Consider the following 15,368-nt stretch of genomic DNA (forward strand, 5'->3'; position numbering starts at 1 on the left):
CGCCAGTCAAAACATGCTTTAAACGTTTTAACACGTTTACTCGGCATGGCCTCTGGAGCATTCCCGCGCGATTCGCTTCTAGTAGACTTGTGCTATAATCTTTGCAGTCTTCATCTTCATTGTTATGAATAAGACTTGACAAAGAAGTGAAGATTCAGGGGAGTGCGAGTATAGTGCAGAGCATTAATTTCAGGTTCAGGGACTCTGCACCACTGTCCAACAAAAGGCGAGCGACCAAAGTTGACAGATAACCTTTCAAGCGTACGTTTTCATGCAACCACTGTTATGTACCATTGAAAATTGCTCTTGGAAACGCTCTACAGTTTGAATCGAAATCATTCACCATGAAGGGAAAGATCAGGAAAATCACCCTTACAAATTTCATGTAAGTATCATACCTTTTTTGATAAATACATACATATTATGCAATTATATATTATCATTTACATACATATAATGTGTAACATTGTGTGTGTTTCCAATGTTTAATTCAATTTTCTGGCATGGTTACGTATTATATATTATGTTCATACGTAGTGTATGATATTTCGGCTACTTTTCTTCAGTTTTCCTGAATTTAAAAGGCTGCGATAACGCATTATGTATGTATGTATGTGAAAAATTAAATGCATGTCGTATGTTTTAATATGTAATCTAGTTTTAATACATTTACCCTTTAACCTGAAAACATTTTCTGTACATAGCACATACGAACACCTAGAGCTCATTCCAGGACAAAACATGAATCTGATTATTGGACCGAACGGCTCTGGAAAATCGTCTATTCTGTGTGGAATGTGTCTAGGACTTGCAGGAAAGCCTAGCTCAATTGGACGCGTTACAAAGGTAAAACTACACTAACATCATCACCATCACATTTTAAACTTAAATTTTTTTAATGTCACAATGAATAAAACCAAGTCATTTAAATAAAAATTTGCTCTGCAGCTGTCTGATTATATCAAAGTTGGGTGCAACGCTGCCACAATTGAAATTGAACTGCTTGGCACCAAAGGGGCAGCTATCATTACTAGAATCATCAACAAAGGTGGATCTGATTCATCTGGCGGGACCTCAAATTTTGCTATCAATGGCAAAACGGCCAATCAGAAAGAGGTATGTATGCGCATTCAATAGGGCTCATGAACATTGATGAAGAATAACATTCTTCAAGGTGAATGAATTTGTCAAGTCCATGAACATCCAGATGGACAATTTGTGCCAGTTCCTTTCCCAAGAGAGAGTGCAAGACTTCACCAAAATGAACGCTAAAGAACTTCTGATCAACACTGAAAAGACAGTTGGCAAGTGACATTACATTATTTGTTCCGTTCCTTTTCATAATTTCTGCAATAGGAAGCAGTGAAATGTATGAAAACCATCAAAGGCTGATCACTCTCTGCAAGAGTGGAGGGGGCCAAGAAAAGTCGGTGAGCAACATGGAGGAAGGTTTGATCAGAGAGAAGAGCCGGCTGGAACAGTAAATGCTTTCAATTTAATTACAACCCGAATCTCACATTTTGTATAAAAGGCTAGAGGTACGCATGCAGGGTATGAGAGAAAGGGTTGAGCTTGTCAAGAAATTGACCCACGTGAAGGCCAAAATTCCATGGGTTGAGTACAATGATCAAGTAGAGAGCATGAAGGAGGTATGGAGGTGGCGCACTGGGTTCCAACTTGATATTAATGTGAGGTTGTTTGTAGATCAAGGGAGACAGGTCAAAGGCGAAAGAAAAGGTCACTGCAATGGAAAAAGCGCTCAAGCCCCTGGAGAAAGCTACCAATGAACTGAATGAGAGACTGAAACTTCTGAAAGCTGAAGCAAGGAAAAAGGTCTGGACTAGTGAGAAGCAGCTTTTCTTGTTAACGTTTTTTCGTTAGACCTCAGGTCCAGCTGGTGGGATCAAAAAGTACATTGAGGACGAGGACAAGGTCCAAAGAGAAATCCAGAGGAAGGTAGGAGACCTGCGTGAGATTGAAAAGCAGAAGGAAAAGTTCCAGAGCGAGCTTGCTCTTCTCGAGTCAAAAATCGCCAGCAACCAAGAAAAGTTGGAAGAGCTAGAATCCTCGTTTGGTAACTCGCCTAGTCTGTGAGAAATGTTTTAATCTTGTTTGATTTACAATTAAGATCCTGCTGAAAACAAAAAGGAATTGGAGAAGTTGAACACCAAAACTCGGGAACTCTCTCGCTCAATCGAATCTGAGCAAGTGAAGTTGAGCACAATCAAACGTCGGATCACTGATGCAAACTCTGCTATCAGAGGTATAGTAACTCGCATTCCGCAAAACTCCACTGCATAGAGGTCTCAGCCAGCCACGGCAGCCGGCAATTTTAGGGTCATGTGTTATGTGGGCAGCTGGTGACTCTGGCTAAGCTCCTGCCACGCAAAATCTCGCGGCTGAGACCCCTACCATTGCGAAAAAAAATTTTGTATTAGTGCCCTTTTCAAGCAGAACATAAATCCTTTCACTATCATTTAAACGTTAATGTCAGTCCCGTCATTGGTTATTGAATAAATCGTTGGATATGATAATTATTTCAAAAATTGTTTTTTCTAGACATTGACTATGATATCAAAGATCAGACCAATTTGTCCACGAAGAGGGTCAGTGAGTTGATTCGCCTGGACAAGCTGGCTTATGATGCGACGATTTACCTCAAGAGAGAACTCGTCAATTACAATTTTGTAGGAGAAGTCTATCCTTCCATTGTCCTGGAGGTAGATGAAGTTCTCTGTGTTTGATGTGCATGTTTTAGTAATATAAAAATTAATATCACAGATCAACACCAAGGACAAGAGGGCTAACAAGTACATGAACTTAATGGTCAGCAGGAGGGACAAAGTTGCCTTTTTGTGTGAGAAGAGCGATGATTTCAACTTCCTTTTCATGCATCTCAAAACCAAGTTTGGCAAAGGAGTCAACATGCTTTGTCAAGATAAGGAAAATCTTGACCTCCAACATCCAATGGAAGTCAGTCAGCTCAAGTAATTCCAAATTTTTTGAAGCCATCTTCGTTTGCTGAAAGATGCATTTCAGGAACTTGGGATTTGACGATTACCTCTCCAACCTTGTGAATTGCCCCCAAGGGATCTTCAACTTCCTGTGCAAATCGTACAGGCTGCACTGCATTCCTGTTGCGTTCAAAGATGGTCAAGTCAAACCAGATGAAGCTTCTAAATACTTCAACTCTTACTTCATTGGTAAATCAAATGCAGATTGACTGTGGTGCATTCAGAACCAGTAACCTGCTCTTAGGTGACACACACTACAAGATCTCCACCTCGAGATACACAAATGAAAAGTCCTCGCGCACAACTCCCATTCATGCCAAGACAAGTTTGCTTGACATCAATGTTGATCACGGCCTCGTTAGCAGTCTCAAAAAAAAGTAAATTGATTTTATTCCATTTTAAGTAACAAATCTCAAGCTATATTCTAATACCAGGAGAGAACAGAAGGTTCTGGAGATAGAGGAATTGAAGAGTGAGCTGCAGCAAGCACAGTCTGCGATTGAGTGTCTGGAAAGAGAGCAGGAGCCTATTAGAAAGAACATCAAGGATCTCCGCATTCAGGAAACACAAATCAATGATCTGAAGAAACAATTGAACAGAAATATGTCTTCTAAGAATGCTAAACTGGAGCAGCAAGGAAATTTTGATAGCAACAAAGAGAAATTGCTGCAGGGCAACAAAGTATTTGAAGACTAAAAAAATTGTGCCAAAATATTACACACGTGTTTTAGGTTCTGTTCAAAAATGTGATGCAGAGACTTGGCGACTTCAAGAAGCATCTGAAGAAGTGCTACGAGTATGACATTGAGAGCGACTTTGCAAACATGGAAGTCAAGGCACTCTCTCGCAAACACCAGTCAAAATTTGAGGAGTTGGATGAGAGGAAGAAGGAATACATGGATTTCCTAGTAAGTATTAAAATCCGTAGGCCCTGCTGAAAGAAAATAAGCTATAAATTTTCAATGTGTGTGTGTTTGACTTGTTGACTTCAATTGGTTTTATTCCCTACTCTAAATTTGACAAAATGAGACAGGAGGAAGGTACTCTCACATTATTTGCTGATGAGGTTTAAATACTTTTAGAGAACTGTTAAAAATCTTGAGGCTGTGTACCAAAGAAAGAAGCAGGAGAGTGAAGATCTGAGGAAAGCTGCTGAAGAAGCGATTGGCTGCAAACCAAACGACCCCAAATTCAAAAAGTTCCAGGAAATATTTTCCAAACTGCCAAGCACGTTGATTGAGCTTGATGATATGAAGACAGAAATGGAGAGCCGTCTTGAATTCATGGACAATTCTGCTGACGGCAATGTAGGCTAAGCAACTTTTAGATATTTTGCTTTGTGCTTAACTTGATGATCATGATTAGGTGGCAGAACTTCTTGACGTGCAAAAGACAAAGGTGGCTAAAATTGAGAAGGACTTGGTTGCCTTGAGGAAAGAGGTAGCAAGCCGCAAAGCTGAAATGGACAAGCTGAAAGCAACTTGGGTGCCTGCCCTTCGCGAGCTTGCAGACAGGATCTGCGTCAAGTTTGAGAGACTCTTCAACTACATGAATTGTGAAGGAACAGTAAAGCTAATTGAAGGCAATCCTGAGGTTAGTCCAGTATTTCTTTTTAGTTTTTTGTCAATTATATTATTTCTGACAGGTGCCTGATGATTACGAAAACTTTGGTTTGAGCATCCAAGTCAGTTTCCGAGCTGGAGAGAGCATGCAGGAGCTTGGAGGAACTCAGAGTGGAGGGGAGCGGTCTGTGTCCACTGCAATCTACTTGCTTGCCTTACAGGAACTTACAGAAGTACCGTTCCGTTGCTTGGATGAAATCAATCAAGTACAATAAGCAATTTTTAATTCTGTACTTTCATATTAATGAATATTTATACAATCCAGGGTATGGATGCTACAAACGAACGCCGCATCATGGAGTTGATGATGAAGATGTCTGGAGGCAAAGACAGCTGCCAGTATTTCCTTGTCTCACCAAAGGTGGGAAATCAAAATTGTAAAGGTTCAATTTGATTTTGTCTCTCTTTGATTTCAGCTCCTTGCCAATTTGGAGTATGTCAACTCCTGCCGAGTGCTATGCGTTCAACAGCCAATGCGAATGGACACAACCAAGTGGTCAATGCACAAGTTCATTCTAGACAAGCAGATTGCAGCTGGTGAGAAAAAGCAGAAGTTGGATAGAAATCATCCTCAAGATAATGAAGAGGATAGTGAGTGAATCAGTGCTTGGACCCTTCAAATAGTAAGCAAGCTCTTTTGTACTCAGTTGAAGCTCTCATTCGCGCTATGGGACCTGAATCTCTAAGATAGCTCAGTTTTTTACTTATTCACTCAAATAAAAATGTTATTTTCAAAAGGAAACACATTTGATTGCCATGATTGCATCCAAGCAATTAGTTGTCAAAATCGTGAATGATAAGACTTTACAGACTTAATTATTTAATTTCTGCAACAGTTTAATTTTATTAAGATATATCTCACAAACACATTAAACAAGGAAGAAATTATTAATCTTGAGCAAACCGCTAGTTAATTGCTCATTTCAATATTTTTGAAAAAATGTTTATTTGGAAAATTTTACAAGTCTAGCAAATTCAGAATGAATTATTGGCTAGTTCTTGCTCAGCTGCTACATCAGCAGCATTTAACAAAAAAATAATGTGCATGGTATTGACATTGACAAGTATTTTGCGGGAAGGCACACACCTTTTTATTTTAATGAAGATTGATAATCTTCTTGATCAGAATATCAATGGTAACCATTTAATTATATCCTTTTATGGCATCATTTGAATATCTCAGACAGTTGTTAATTACGAGACTGGGTCACTGGATTTTGACATTTCCACGGTTGTCTTCGAATCCCGAAGTTTTTGCAGCTGACGCGGACCGATGAATTTAAAAATACTGAAACAAAAGCTTGATAATATTAAAATATCAATTCATGAAACAGTAACGTACATGCGGCCCATATTAGGGAAATATGTCATCAAGTAGACAACTGGCAGAATGGGGAAAAGGGCCATCCAGCCCTCGTACAGTTCGTTGGCAATGGCGATTGCACACAATTCGCCACACCGCTCAGGGGTCATTCTCTTGTCCGTTTCTTGAACTGTCTGATTGAATTTCTACGGAAAGGATGAATAATGTCGATTAAACACTCTTCAAAAATGTAAAATAACAAACTTCTCCGGGCACTCCTGTGAAACTCTCTGCCAAAAACGCGGTGTGCACTGGCCCAGGGCAAAGGAGCGTGATTTTCAAATTGGTGCCAAGCTTTTCGCTCCTCAAGCTTTCGAAATAACCCTGAAATCATCTCTGTTGACGAGTTCTGCACGTGATATTAAACTATTACGTGAATTGCGTGTTTGGAGCCTGTGTACGATGGGGAAAATGGTGCCCCGAGGAGCCCAGCAATGCTCGACGTCACTGCGATGTGTCCATCGAGAGTTGGGCTGCGTTGAGCAAAGTAGCTGACCACCACCCTGGACAGCGACACTATGGAGAATACGTTGAGTTCAAACAATTGCCTGTCCACGACGGTGTCAACGGTCTCCCACGCCGCTCTTTGTGATCTTCCAGCGTTGTTTACCAAAACATCCAGCTGAAAAATTCAGATTAAAATCATGGTCACTCCTTGTAAGTGCGTATTACAGTTCCAAAGTGTCGCAGCACTTCGTTCAACTGGAATCTGTGGTTGTCCACTTGAAGCAAATCCATGGGGAGAATAAAAATATCTTGGTGCTGAAGCGAAGGGTTTGCAGCTGCAATTATTTTCGGCATTTTTAAATTAAATCGAAGGATGGCGAATTTGTCACCTAGGCAAGCCGCTTTGACCCTTTCCAGCTCATCTCGCCGTCGAGCAGAAAGCACTAGCTTGGCGCCACCCTTCGCCAAATGAACGGCCAATTGTTCTCCAATGCCCGATGACGCCCCCACAATCCAGATAACCTTGCCTCGGACAGCAGCTAGAGAAAATTTTTGATTTAATAATTAAAAAATCTTGCCAGAATTGAATGACATCTTACCAATTTTCTTTCCCACCATCTCTGCAACCTTTAACCTCAAGTCGCAGTCAAGGAATGCCAGCAGCACAATGTACGCCAATGTGTAAAGAAAGGTAAAGGCGCCGAGAAAAGCGAAAAACCCCATTTTCGGCGGTTAATCTGCTATGACACGCTGTTAATTAATTCGTGTTAGTTGAAATGCGAAAAATACTCCTGATTGAAAAAATGTCTCCAGCTCCTTAAAAGGAAGGAATGTGCTGAGCGGTGCTGATTGTGAGAGTGAAGTGCCGCTTGTTTGCGCTTCTCTCAATCTCAATATAGATTCAAGGGCGTCAAGTTGAGTAGCAAGCAGCAGCTGGTCAGGAGGAGGAGTGTCATAAACAAGAACGTATAGTATCATAATAATATAGTATAGGAAGTAAACCACTTCAGTGATTCGAGTTGGTGCTACCAGTGAAGAAACACTCACCTTTTAACCGTTTTGAGGATTTGATTGAAAAGGAATGGCTGCCTCTTCCGCAATGCCTACTATTGTAGAGAAGATTACATTTGCGACCTACGTAAGCAGAAAAGTTTGGGAAGCAAAAAAGCAATGACTGTTAATTTTTGTTATAGCTGCCTCTTCTCTCAAATGCTACGTCAGATTCTACTGAGTCCACCCCAGGATACATTCTACAAGAAATAGAGAGTAAATAGAAAAAAACAGTCAGGATCTAAGCTAGGTTGGGCCGCAGTTGGCAAGGGTCTCGGATTTTGATGAAATTTGGTGGTGCAGCCCTAGTGGACCTATAAGGTCAATTTTAGGTCGAAACTACAAGCCAGTAGGCACTATAAAACTTTACGTTTAAAATATTGTCAGCCGCCGGTCAAAATAGTCAGCCGCCTGGCAAAAAATTCGACTATGCCGGACCCGCCAGCCGCCGCCTTAAATCTCAAAGCTGAGATCTCTCATTGAGACCCTTGCCAACAGCGGACTTATTTACATACATTAATTATTTATATAAGTACATAATATTTTTTATAAATAATTTTGTTTACACATAATATTATTTATATAAATAATCCTACTATTCTCATCATTAAAAATTTTACTCAACCAATAAAACATATTTCATCCTTTCCAGAACTTAGCTATGACTATCCCCACCACTGCAAGGAACTCGCCAGCTACCTGTCGCGAAGGCTGGAGAAACCATCTCTACAAACTAAACTCAAAGTAAAATTAATAGTTGAGTCCCACAGTAAAATAATACTGACTTCAAAAGGCGCTAAAAATTTTGGAGCATCTGGTGTACAATGGACACGTCAATGTCAGGGCAGCATTGCGGAAAAACGACTCGGCTGTGAAGGCGGCTGTGATGTGCAGTGGAATGGCTGATCCGTTGACCGGGACGGTTGTCCTCGAGAGCATCAGGAAAATGGCCAAGTCCCTCTTGGACACTCTTTACGCGACTGGTAGGATAAAGGAGGACGAGGAGCTTATTTCGCAAAATAAAGATGTCAGACCCCAGAGACCTTTCCTTGGAGCCATGGGAGCAAGTAATTTGACTGACACAAAATATCAAGGCTTTGGCAACAGCCCGAATACTAAAGAAGGTAAACCCTTTTCATAAACGTGTCTTTTCAGTTTAGTAACGAGAGATTTTCGTTTTGTAGCAAACGTTGTAGATAAAGTTTGGAGCTACTTTGATAAATTGTCCACACCAAGTGATACTAATTCGAAAATCATCAAGGATGCTATTGCCAGTGAAACTGGTGATTATGAAGCTGTGCAAATTCCGCAGCAATTCGCGCAATTCCGACGCCCAGAGCCCTTATCCAGGCGCATGCCTGACCTGCCGCGGACCGTTAAAGTTGCCGTGAAACGTAATATTGAGGGCTCAAATCCCATTTTCTTCAGACTGATTGTTAAATTCCAGATCATGTGCCTGGGAAGGCAGGAGGAGGATGGGAGGATTCAGATGAAGAGCAAGAAAAGGAGCAAAATTCTGCAATAAGTGAACACAGAAGTTTAGCTTCCATCGATTTGTTAGAAGAGTGAGGCGTCTAAATCATCCTTTGAATTTTTTACCATAATTTGAATATAGGAGTATGAACGATAACTCAGAGGAGTGCACAATTATTAGGCAGTATGCGGCAAAGAACGATTTCCCGGTGTCGTGGAATGAGGTTTCAGACTTATGTGCTGAGTAAGCTTGCAGAAATATTTTAGAGATTTGATTTTTACCAAATTAAATGCAGGTGCATGAAGCTGAGCATCACTGATATCTTAGCATCCGTGGGAAACGAGCTGGCAGAATCAAGCGGCAATCAGAGTCTCCGACTGATGGTGCTTTTAGAAACGCTGCTGCAGACCGAGGCTTTTGCCAGTGTTAGGACCGTAGAACAAGCAAAAATTATACTGGAACCTAAACTTCTGGGTATTGCCAACAACATTGGCGCTTCCGAAAATGTTGTCACCAAATCAAAGAAAATTATTTTTATAATCAATGCTAGAGCGGGCCCAAGTTCAAGCGGCTAGAGCTTTTTGGATTCTTATTGATTAAAGAGTAATTAAATTTGAAAGTAATTGTTTATTTTGGTGATCATTTCTTTACAACTTGAATCACATCCTCGTCTGCCATCACATGATGGATGCCAACGCGCTGAGGTGAATATTTTGTGCTGGTTCCCTGTAAATTCAATTTTTGCAATTTGTGACACAATCGGCCTGATTTTCAACTCACCCAAACCAATCCATATTTAAAGGCAGCAGCCAGGGTCCGGTGAATTCCGTGGCACACGTGTTCAACGGTGACTCCTTTTCTCAAAATCAGTCCATCGTCAAAATCGGGGGGTTCACCAGGCTTTTTGGTGTACACTCGGATTAGAGCCAAATACTCCCAGAGGGTGTCCAGGAGGTAGTCCAAATTCAGTTTCATGTTGCAACTGCAATTAGGGAATAATCACTATTAGAAATTTCTTAAAACATGTGAGTCAGCTTAATTCATTACAAACAAAAAATGCCACTTATCGTTGCATTATTTGTAATTTTTGCCAATGGTAAAATTGGTCTGTTTCTTGTTATCATCAGTAGGTGGGTGTGTCAGAAGCACGTATGTATGTATGAAAAAGAAAAATAATTGTCGGAAATCACCGACTGACCAATTAAACAGTTGGCAAAAATTATTTACAAATGCGACGATAAGAGACTTGCCATAAATCCGCGGCACGAACGATTTCAATTATTGTTTACCTGACGACAACACTGTGTGGTTGACGAGCAATGCGATCCACTTCCTCGATGGAAATCTGATCGACTTTGTTGTAGACGTAAAGACAAGGCATGTACACGCGATTGGCGGAAATCACATCAATGAGCTCATCAGCTGTGCAATCTTCCCTGAACAAGACCTGAAATCACTAGTTATTGCAGAAGCCCAGCAATATTTGTCCTAGAAGACCATACCTCAGCATTGAAAATTTTGTATTCATGAAGAATCATTTGCACCATCTTCTCGTCTATTCTAGTCAGGTTGCAAGTAGAATTGAAAGAGAGGCCACCTCCCTTCTTAATCTGAATCACATAAAATATAACATTATTTAAGGGTCGTTTTAGCATAATTAAAATATGTGTCAAATCACCTTAAAGTAAATATTAGGCTTTCTCTTGTTCAGCCTAATGCCGACCGACTCGAGTTCTTTCTCCAGCAGATCTCTCTGCACATCTTGCTTAGTTGCGTCCAGCATCATGAGCACGAGATCGGCAGTGCGGGCCACAGCAATGACCTGACGACCTCTGCCCTTACCCTGAGCTGCCCCTTCGATGATTCCTGGCAAGTCGAGCAGTTGAATGTTGGCACCCTTGTACTCGATGACACCAGGAATGCATGTGAGCGTTGTGAATTCGTAAGAGGCGCACTCGCTTGCAGTGGAAGTCAAAGTACTCAGCAAAGTAGACTGAAATTGTTTGATATCATGAAAATATTGTTCTGAACAGGCCAACAGGGGAGATCTATCCAGTCTAACCTTTCCCACCGAAGGGAATCCAATGAGCGCAACCCTAGCATCGCCTGATTTTAGTACATCAAAGCCTTCGCCCTTTTCAGACTTTTTTGAAGGTTCCAAGAGCTGCGACCTGTACTTGGCAAGCTTGGCTTTTAACAGTCCCAAGTGGTACTCGGTAGCTGAAAATGTATCATAAACCAAAAATGGCAAAAAAACGTGATGATATAAATTTTTAATTACATACATATTTACTAACTCACCTTTATTTTTTTGAGTCCTTGCAATTTCCTTTTCAATTTCTGAAATCTTCTCCAAGATACCCATTCTGGCGGATTAGATTTCGTACGTTCACAAGTTAAAAACACGCAAAAAATTGAAAAATTTCTTGAGAATGCATGCCGTGTCTTCTTTCTCCCATCAAATGAGTGAAGGGGGCGTTGCTGTGTTGGCAAACATCCGCAAGAGGCAGCACCGCTTTCAGCTGAAAAGTTGACCAATCAAAAACTCAGCCGTGTTGAAGGGGCACCAATCGTGCGTGTTTACAAACGCGAACGCCAGCGTGAGGAATGCAATGCGCAAGTTCTTTTTCACAGAGCGACGGGCTTTGAAAGCACACAGGCTAGTGCGTCGGAGTTTTTCCTCAAGTTTTTCCTCGCGGAAAATGCCCAATGACAATAAGCGGCAAGACAGGAGACATCAAATGAATCACGTAAGTTTCAAAATTTAGATTTTCATTCACCACACACCCTGTGAATGGACGACAGAGCGGTCGAATTAATGCTTTGGTCATGATGACAGGCACCTTTATCACCGTGCTCCCTTGACATCAGTGACGATGAACTTGTCTCCATATCAGTCAGAGACCTCAATCGGCAGCTGAAAATGCGTGGACTGTCCCGCGACGAAATCGTCCGGATGAAGCAAAGACGGCGGACGCTGAAGAATCGAGGCTACGCCGCCAGGTATGCCAGTACAGTATAGATGGACCCCAGACAATGACTCAGCAAAAATGTTTCCCCCTTTTACATAATATCCAGCCTCGATTTTTTATACACCATCTCCCAAACAATGCCGAATGTTATTTCTTAACTGTGTACGATGTTGCCATTGCCATTGCTCGAGGCATTGAGGTGCGCTGTGCGTACACCATCTCAACCATCTGCCACTGAGGCATGTTTTTTGTCAGATTTTGCGTCACGGTGCGAAATTGGTACACGCAGAGCCATGTGTGTGCAGCTCAGCGTGTTCACTGCATCGCCAAATGATACACCTTAAATCAGATTAGCAGAGTCACTGCATGAAAGTTGCGACCTTAATTCATTATGATAAAACCACTGGCATTAATATAAGATTCTTTGATTTTCTTGGTATAACTTATTCTGGCAACGCTTTATAATAATATATTTTTTAATTTTTGTAATAAATTTTCAGCTGTCGGATTAAGAGGATAGAGCAAAAGGACGAGTTGGAGACAGAGAAGACCCAGGAGTACAGAGACCTGGAGTTGATGGCTGAAAATAATAATAAAATGCGCGAAGAAATCGACTCCCTCCACAACAAGTACCTTGCTCTAAAAAAGTTTGCAGCAGAAAAGGGCATACCATTACCGCCCGAACTCGAGGCTTTTCCATGATTTGCACTTTCACCCAAAGCAACAGTGGCATCTCTTCCATTTGGAGAAATCTACTTTTCCATTTCCTCATTTTGCATTTATAAATCATGCATTAAATTATTCTGATTCCTTCGCTACGCTTTAAGCTTGCCTGCCAAATCGAAGCTATGCCACTGCCACCTCCACCATGTACCTTTTGCATTACGATTGTAGCAGTATTTTCCTGTACAGTGTGATTTTATCCTTGTGGTTGATTGTAAATGTCTACAAGAGCAGGATTTTTTCTACAAAGAACGTGCCATAGTTGTGAGCACATTAATTTTTTTGCGTGTTTCTTACCTGGTACAGATAGGTGAGGTTATCATTTTGTTTCATTTTGGAAATGCTCAATTTGTTCTTCCTGAATTGAATGCCAAATGTGTGTGAATTAAGTGGTGTAATTGATGCTTAGCAGGGTTCGCAAGTTTGGTATTTACCAGCATGGTATTTAACGGTAAATACCACCAAGTTTTTACCAGGTATTCTGGTATTTACCAGGAAAGGCCCGCAGACAAAAAATTGCTGGTAAATACCATTATTTACCACTGGTAATTACCGCCTGGTATGGTAAAAATATGATATTCTGGTAAATTCCGAAGCCTGATGCTTAAGCTACTTCCAAATGTGATAACGCACACATTTATTTCACTACATAGGCAAAACTGCAGTTTGTTCCTTTCCTCGCCAACATTTAATGATAACAAGAAAGACGCATTTTTCTTGAGACGAAAGGCTAAGCAGACACAATAAATTTGCATATTCTGTATAGTAGTTGCAGTTTTTATTTTTGTACTAATAAATATATTGGTTTTTAAAAGACGATTTTCACATGACAAGCAGTCCTATTAAGAGAGCGACGACGTGCACGTTGATGCTGTTGCCCAAAACGGCGGCAGCCTGCTTGCTGCTCACGTCTGTTGGGAAAGTGTACCACTCTGGAAAGCACATGAGCCGCAAAATCTCTCGCGAAGTGAAAAACCTGGGCTTCAAAGTCTCTGATAACTTTGCCTGGTAGTTGGCTGTTGACGTGTCCACTTCTTTCAATCTGTCAAAGTTTTCTAAGAATATCGAGCCAGTCCCGAGAAAGTACCGTTTGTACGACTTCGTGAAGCAGCCAGAGAGCCGGGATTCACGGCCAACCAAGTCGAATTCCATGAAGAACTTCAAGTCCTTCATAGAGATTAACATAAGAATTTGTGATTTCAAAAGGCTAAACCATACTTTTTCTGCCAATGAACTGTTCTCTGTAGAATCCTCTTCTAGTATTTTCCCAATTTTGAAGCAACTGCTCGGATCATCGCATTTCTCAACTACTTTTTGGTGAACTTCTGCTAAAAATCCTCCCTCTTTGATCAAGTCCTCGGGAAATTGGGTTTGCTGCAAATTATATAAAAAAAAACTCACTGCATTAATACTAAAAAAAAGGAAACAGAAAATACCTACCAAGCTTTGTGCTGAAAGAAATCTAAAATCTGAATTACGTTTCGCAAGCATGTAATAGCGAGGTCTCTTGTTCGGAATGTTGAACTGAGAAGGACAGAGATGGAACTCTTGGATACAGAAGCCAATTTTCTTCAAAACGTCTGTTAGCTGATTCCGTGCATCAGACTTTTCAAAGCCAACAACATTTTCTAACAAAATAAACTCGATACGAGGCAGATCAGGTACTATTTTCATCAAGTGCAGCAGGGGCAAACATCTTTTGTCTCCAACGTCTTGTTTGAGGCCAGATCTGCAAAATAAATAAATATTAGATAGGGCTGCCACTCTCCGGGTTTTGACCGGAGATCTCCGGGTTTGGGACTCAAAAATTTAACACGGGGAGTATAGGGGATCTCCGGATTTTAGCTTTGGAAATCTGGCACCCCTAATAAATATTGCAATTCATAAAAATGAATAAATATAATACCTAGTGAAAGGCTGACAAGGTGGACTCATTAAAATCATATTTGGGTCAAACTTGGCAATTTGTTTTGCAGTGATGCCCTCAATATTTTTCTGCAGCAAATTCGAGGAGGGGAAATTATGTCTGTAGATCCTGTTGGCCATGTCATTAATCTCCACCGCAGCCACAACCTCATACTCAATTCCTAGCTCTGCGGATTAAGATATTTTTTATTTTTCATAAATTATGTTTTTTGTTAATTTGTTTCGTTTATTTTACCATTTAATGCTAGATGCATTCCTCCAATTCCGCTGAACAATTCCAAAACTCTAATTTTGCCACTGGTGGACATAGTCAGTCAGTTATAATTTTTTTAAGGTTTTCCTCCTTCGCTCTAGTTGAAGTTGGTCGTGCTTGTGCCGAGATGTTCCACGCTCTATGTAGTTCTGCCGTACGACTTTTTCTGTTGTACATATTTAAGATTTTTTTATTAATTAATTCAGTTCTTTTTAACTGGCTTGATGACGACTGGCTGATGCTTTAACCCGTGCGTGCTTCAATTCAATATTTTGTTTACTTTTCATGTGTGCTCTCTGCTCTGCTCTGCTCAGCACTCAACGCACTCAACTCTCCTTACACTCAACTAGTCAACTGCTCAACTCAAGCCATGCTATGCTGTTTGTGTTTTTTGTGTTTGTAATCATTGTTTGTTGTAGTTTAATCAACCACATACAGATGGCGCGTCGTAATATTGTTGTTGAAGTGCCGTAGCCGACTGCTGATTGGCTGGCCGCCGGCAGTCGTGCAACTATTTCATCCAT

General features: G+C 40.8%; 6 protein-coding genes across 8 annotated transcripts; 3 read left to right on the plus strand and 3 right to left on the minus strand.

Moving 5' to 3' along the window:
* Nucleotides 1–38: 38 nt before the first annotated feature.
* Nucleotides 39–5,378, plus strand: SMC5 (structural maintenance of chromosomes 5). The gene is made up of 21 exons (XM_065486472.1): nt 39–261; nt 324–385; nt 705–846; nt 949–1,116; nt 1,175–1,308; nt 1,361–1,480; nt 1,532–1,649; nt 1,705–1,833; nt 1,882–2,074; nt 2,129–2,263; nt 2,560–2,720; nt 2,782–2,987; nt 3,040–3,203; nt 3,259–3,391; nt 3,449–3,695; nt 3,746–3,922; nt 4,097–4,321; nt 4,380–4,607; nt 4,660–4,842; nt 4,902–4,997; nt 5,053–5,378. Exons 2-21 carry the CDS (start codon nt 345–347, stop codon nt 5,233–5,235), a joined length of 3,183 nt encoding a protein of 1,060 aa, XP_065342544.1. The 5' UTR covers nt 39–261; nt 324–344; the 3' UTR covers nt 5,236–5,378.
* A 70-nt stretch (nt 5,379–5,448) lies between these two features.
* On the minus strand, nt 5,449–7,339 carry LOC135941173 (dehydrogenase/reductase SDR family member 7). Its single transcript, XM_065486497.1, has 7 exons — nt 7,046–7,339; nt 6,836–6,985; nt 6,672–6,781; nt 6,373–6,621; nt 6,204–6,323; nt 5,979–6,145; nt 5,449–5,924 (listed from the first exon to the last, which is right to left on the minus strand). Exons 1-7 carry the CDS (start codon nt 7,167–7,169, stop codon nt 5,831–5,833), a joined length of 1,014 nt encoding a protein of 337 aa, XP_065342569.1. The 5' UTR covers nt 7,170–7,339; the 3' UTR covers nt 5,449–5,830.
* A 52-nt stretch (nt 7,340–7,391) lies between these two features.
* Nucleotides 7,392–9,593, plus strand: LOC135941167 (AP-4 complex accessory subunit Tepsin-like). The gene is made up of 8 exons (XM_065486484.1): nt 7,392–7,584; nt 7,640–7,712; nt 8,149–8,240; nt 8,290–8,620; nt 8,681–8,890; nt 8,944–9,061; nt 9,112–9,213; nt 9,266–9,593. The coding sequence occupies exons 1-8, from the start codon at nt 7,528–7,530 to the stop codon at nt 9,543–9,545; spliced, it is 1,263 nt and encodes a 420-aa protein (XP_065342556.1). The 5' UTR covers nt 7,392–7,527; the 3' UTR covers nt 9,546–9,593.
* Nucleotides 9,578–11,446, minus strand: LOC135941169 (developmentally-regulated GTP-binding protein 2). Its single transcript, XM_065486487.1, has 7 exons — nt 11,272–11,446; nt 11,033–11,190; nt 10,649–10,963; nt 10,473–10,580; nt 10,260–10,417; nt 9,751–9,952; nt 9,578–9,696 (listed from the first exon to the last, which is right to left on the minus strand). The coding sequence occupies exons 1-7, from the start codon at nt 11,333–11,335 to the stop codon at nt 9,610–9,612; spliced, it is 1,092 nt and encodes a 363-aa protein (XP_065342559.1). The 5' UTR covers nt 11,336–11,446; the 3' UTR covers nt 9,578–9,609.
* Nucleotides 11,447–11,560: 114 nt separating this feature from the next.
* On the plus strand, nt 11,561–13,428 carry maf-S. Its single transcript, XM_065486507.1, has 3 exons — nt 11,561–11,720; nt 11,810–11,973; nt 12,443–13,428. Exons 1-3 carry the CDS (start codon nt 11,583–11,585, stop codon nt 12,642–12,644), a joined length of 504 nt encoding a protein of 167 aa, XP_065342579.1. The 5' UTR covers nt 11,561–11,582; the 3' UTR covers nt 12,645–13,428.
* On the minus strand, nt 13,422–15,198 carry Mt2 (methyltransferase 2). Of its 3 annotated transcripts, none has more exons than XM_065486495.1 (6): nt 15,125–15,198; nt 14,827–15,010; nt 14,572–14,758; nt 14,106–14,394; nt 13,884–14,039; nt 13,422–13,832 (listed from the first exon to the last, which is right to left on the minus strand). In XM_065486495.1, exons 2-6 carry the CDS (start codon nt 14,897–14,899, stop codon nt 13,488–13,490), a joined length of 1,050 nt encoding a protein of 349 aa, XP_065342567.1. In that variant the 5' UTR covers nt 14,900–15,010; nt 15,125–15,198; the 3' UTR covers nt 13,422–13,487. The 3 variants fall into 3 exon arrangements, with proteins under 3 accessions (XP_065342567.1, XP_065342568.1, XP_065342565.1); XM_065486496.1 differs by having other exon boundaries at nt 15,062–15,163; XM_065486493.1 differs by having other exon boundaries at nt 14,827–15,154.
* Between the last annotated feature and the right edge of the window lie 170 nt (nt 15,199–15,368).

This window comes from Cloeon dipterum, chromosome 3, assembly GCF_949628265.1.
Source record: "Cloeon dipterum chromosome 3, ieCloDipt1.1, whole genome shotgun sequence".
Taxonomy (NCBI): Eukaryota; Metazoa; Arthropoda; class Insecta; order Ephemeroptera; family Baetidae; genus Cloeon; species Cloeon dipterum.